The 3,431-nt window shown below is 42.2% G+C and overlaps 1 protein-coding gene across 1 annotated transcript; it reads right to left on the bottom strand.

The window, feature by feature from the left end:
• Positions 1-1,127: 1,127 nt before the first annotated feature.
• LOC114226055 (olfactory receptor 8B12-like) lies at positions 1,128-2,075 on the bottom strand. The gene has a single exon (XM_028125954.2). The coding sequence runs from the start codon at positions 2,061-2,063 to the stop codon at positions 1,128-1,130; it is 936 nt and encodes a 311-aa protein (XP_027981755.1). The 5' UTR covers positions 2,064-2,075.
• Between the last annotated feature and the right edge of the window lie 1,356 nt (positions 2,076-3,431).

Genomic DNA, 3,431 nt, shown 5'->3' with positions numbered 1-3,431 from the left:
TATTTCCAAAGAAGACATCCAAATGGCCAACAGACACATGAAAAAGTGCTCAACATCACTCGGCGTCAGGGAAATCCGAATCAAAATCTCAATGAGATACCACCTCACACCAGTCAGAATGGCTAAAATTAACATGTCAGGAAACAACAGATGTTGGCGGGGATGCGGAGAAAGGGGAACCCTCCAAACTGTTGGTGGGAATGCAAGCTGGTGCAGCCACTCTGGAAAACAGTATGGAGGTTCCTCAAAAAGTTGAAAATAGAGCTACCATACGATCCAGCAATTGCACTACTGGGTATTTACCCCAAAGATACAAATGCAGGGATCCGAAGGGGTACATGCACCTCGATGTTTATAGCAGCAATGTCCACAATAGCCAAACTGGAAAGAGCCAAGATGTCCATCGACAGATGAATGGATAAAGAAGAAGTGGTATATATACACAATGGAATATTATGCAGCCATCAAAGGAATGAGATCTTGCCATTTGCAATGACTTGGATGGAACGTGTTATGCTGAGTGAAATAAGTCAATCAAAGAAAGACATGTATCATGTGACCTCACTGATATGAGGAAATCTTAATCTCAGGAAACAAACTGAGGGTTGCTGGACTGGGGAGGGTGGGAGGGAGGGGGTGGCTGGGTGATACACATTGGGGAGAGTATGTGCTATGGTGAGCGCTGTGAATTGTGCAAGACTGTTGAATCACAGACCTGTACCTCTGAAACAAATAATGCAATAAATGTTAAGGAAAAAAAAAGAAGAAAATAGCAGTAGGGGAAGAATGAAGGGGGCAAATCGGAGGGGGAGACGAACCATGAGAGACGATGGACTGTGAAAAACAAACTGAGGGTTCTTGAGGGGAGGGGGTGGGGGGATTGGTTAGCCTGGTGATGGGTATTAAAAAGGGCACATTCTGCGTGGAGCACTGGGTGTTATGCACAAACAATGAATCATGGAACACTACATCAAAAACTAATGATGTAATGTATGGTGATTAACATAACAATAAAAAATTTAATGGTAAAAAAATAGGAGAACAAATACTGGCATTTGTTCCCCTTATTGAAGAGAAAAAGAAATACTCTAATAAACAAAACTTTGGGTCTCCTTTCTCAGGCATTTTCAAGAGAAGATTTTTCTGCCTAAGGTTCTCTTCAGGGCAATTTTGACATCCTTGTTCCTCAGACTATAGATTAATGGGTTGAACATGGGCACCACAGCAGTATAAAATATGGAGGACACTTTTCCCTGGTCAAGGGGTAAAATAGAAGGTGGTTTGAGGTACATAAAAGCTCCTGACCCAAAGAAAAGAGATACCACAATTATATGGGAACTGCAGGTACTGAAGGCTTTGGATCTACCCTCAGTAGAACTAATGTGGAGAATACTGGAAAGAATGAAACCATAAGAGATGAAAATGGTCACAATGGGTACCCCAATGCCAATGGTCGCAACAATGAAGACCACCAGCAAATTTATATAGGAGCTATTGCAGGAGAGCTCAAGGAGGGGAATGATGTCACACATATAGTGATTGACAAGGTTGTCAGCACAAAAGGTTATAAACCTTATGTTTCCCATATGGGCCACAGCCCCAAACACTCCCATCCCATAAACACCCAACAAAAGGAGTAAACACACCTGAGGAGACATGGTGACTGTGTACAGCAGTGGTTTACAGATGGCGACATAGCGGTCATATGCCATCGCTGACAGGATGTAGGATTCAGAAAAGACAAAGAAGCAGAAGAAAAAAAACTGAGTCATACACCCTGCATAGGAAATGATATTTCTCTTTGAGACAAAACCCACTAGCATTTTAGGGGTGAGAGTAGTGGAATAACTAAAGTCTATGAAGGACAAGTTGAGGAGGAAAAAGTACATGGGAATATGAAGGTGAGAATTCAGCCCAATCAGGGTTATCAGGCCCAGGTTCCCCACCACCGTGACCACATAGAAACCTAGAAACAGGAGGAAGAGAGGCATCTGGAGTTCTGGCTCATCTGTTAAGCCTGCGAGGACAAACTCTGCCACAGAGGAGGCATTATCTGCAGCCATTGTCCTCTAGGAGGGTCCCTAAGGGAAAAAGAAACAAGTCACTAGACAGAGAGAAGGCTACACACCGTGGAAGCGCAGGGAGTAACGGAGAAGACAAGGATAGGAACATTTACTGCGTACTAACTATGGGATAGGCGCTGTTCTAAATGCTGTGTGGCATTGTGATTATCCCCATTTCACAGATGAGGACCCTGCACCTAAGTGACTTGCACAAGTCCCAATGCTACTAAGTTACAGTAGAAGGTGAACTCGGGTGGTCTGGCTCCTGGGGTTTGAGGTTTTACCCCCTCTGCTACAGGACAGACCAGGTCAGGCAGGCACTCACCCTCCTTCTGCTTGGAGTCACAATGCTGTTCTCCACTAGCTCTCATCCAGCTCTTTCATGGACACTCAGACGGCCCTGGTGAACAGAAAGTGACAACTCAGAGCTCGACCCTCTGCTTCTGCTTCTCTACTTTGAGGATCAAAACTCTAATTGTCTTGCTGACCTGAAGAACTTGATCTGATTGTAGTTTTGGCCCAAGTCTCTTGTCCAAATTCTAGGTATGAGACAGCATCCTTTCCTAATGCCCATGATAACACGAGACTAAAGAGTTTTATTCTGGATTAGAGATCTCAGTGATGTAGTTACAGAGAATCCCTCAGGATCACTGCTCCAGAGACCCATCCTCCCTAAGGAAGAAGAGAATTTGTTTATGCCCTTGAAAATGCTTGATATGGCTTTCAGTTACCTAGTCTTTCATTCTGGTTACATCTTTGTAAGCACAATTAACAACAAACCCTTATGGGAAAAAATAGTACTTGCTTCCCTGTACTGAGCACTTACTGTGTACCAAACACAGTATAGATCCAGCACCCTTATACTAAAACCAAGTTTCTAAAGCAATGCACAAAAAATAGTACCTTGCTTATTCCTCACAACAGCCTTATAGATTAGACCTCCTAATCTCTCCTTTACAGTGAGGGGCACACTGCTTTTAGGTTCCAGAATCTTGAGTCAAACCCTAGTCTGTCCAATTCTAAACTTCTTTGTCTTAATCACTAAGCATGCTACCTCCTTCTAAGGGACAGTGAAATCTCTGAAGCAGCATTTTTACTTACTAAGATATCATGAGAGTCTTTATAGTTAAAAGCAAGTACTTATATAACTTTAAGGGAATGTAGGAAGTGTTAAAACAAGGAAAGGTAAAATTAGGGTAATCAGACTTTAGAGAAGGATATTCATTATTTCAATCACATCCAGTATATACCAAGAATTATTTGCACCTTTGCCAAGCCTAAAAATAAATTAATTTAAAAAAGAATTTCTCTGAATTTTCTCCACTACTTGATCCTTCATTTTAAGCTTGATTATTAAAAACAAATACT

The sequence above is a fragment of the Eumetopias jubatus genome, unplaced genomic scaffold (assembly GCF_037043125.1).
Source record: "Eumetopias jubatus isolate StellerSeaLion01/CBP00866 unplaced genomic scaffold, mEumJub1_p1.0 scaffold_13, whole genome shotgun sequence".
In the NCBI taxonomy this organism is placed as follows: Eukaryota; Metazoa; Chordata; class Mammalia; order Carnivora; family Otariidae; genus Eumetopias; species Eumetopias jubatus.
The sequence above is the reverse complement of the archived record's forward strand: the minus strand, read 5'-3'. Positions and strand labels throughout refer to the sequence as shown.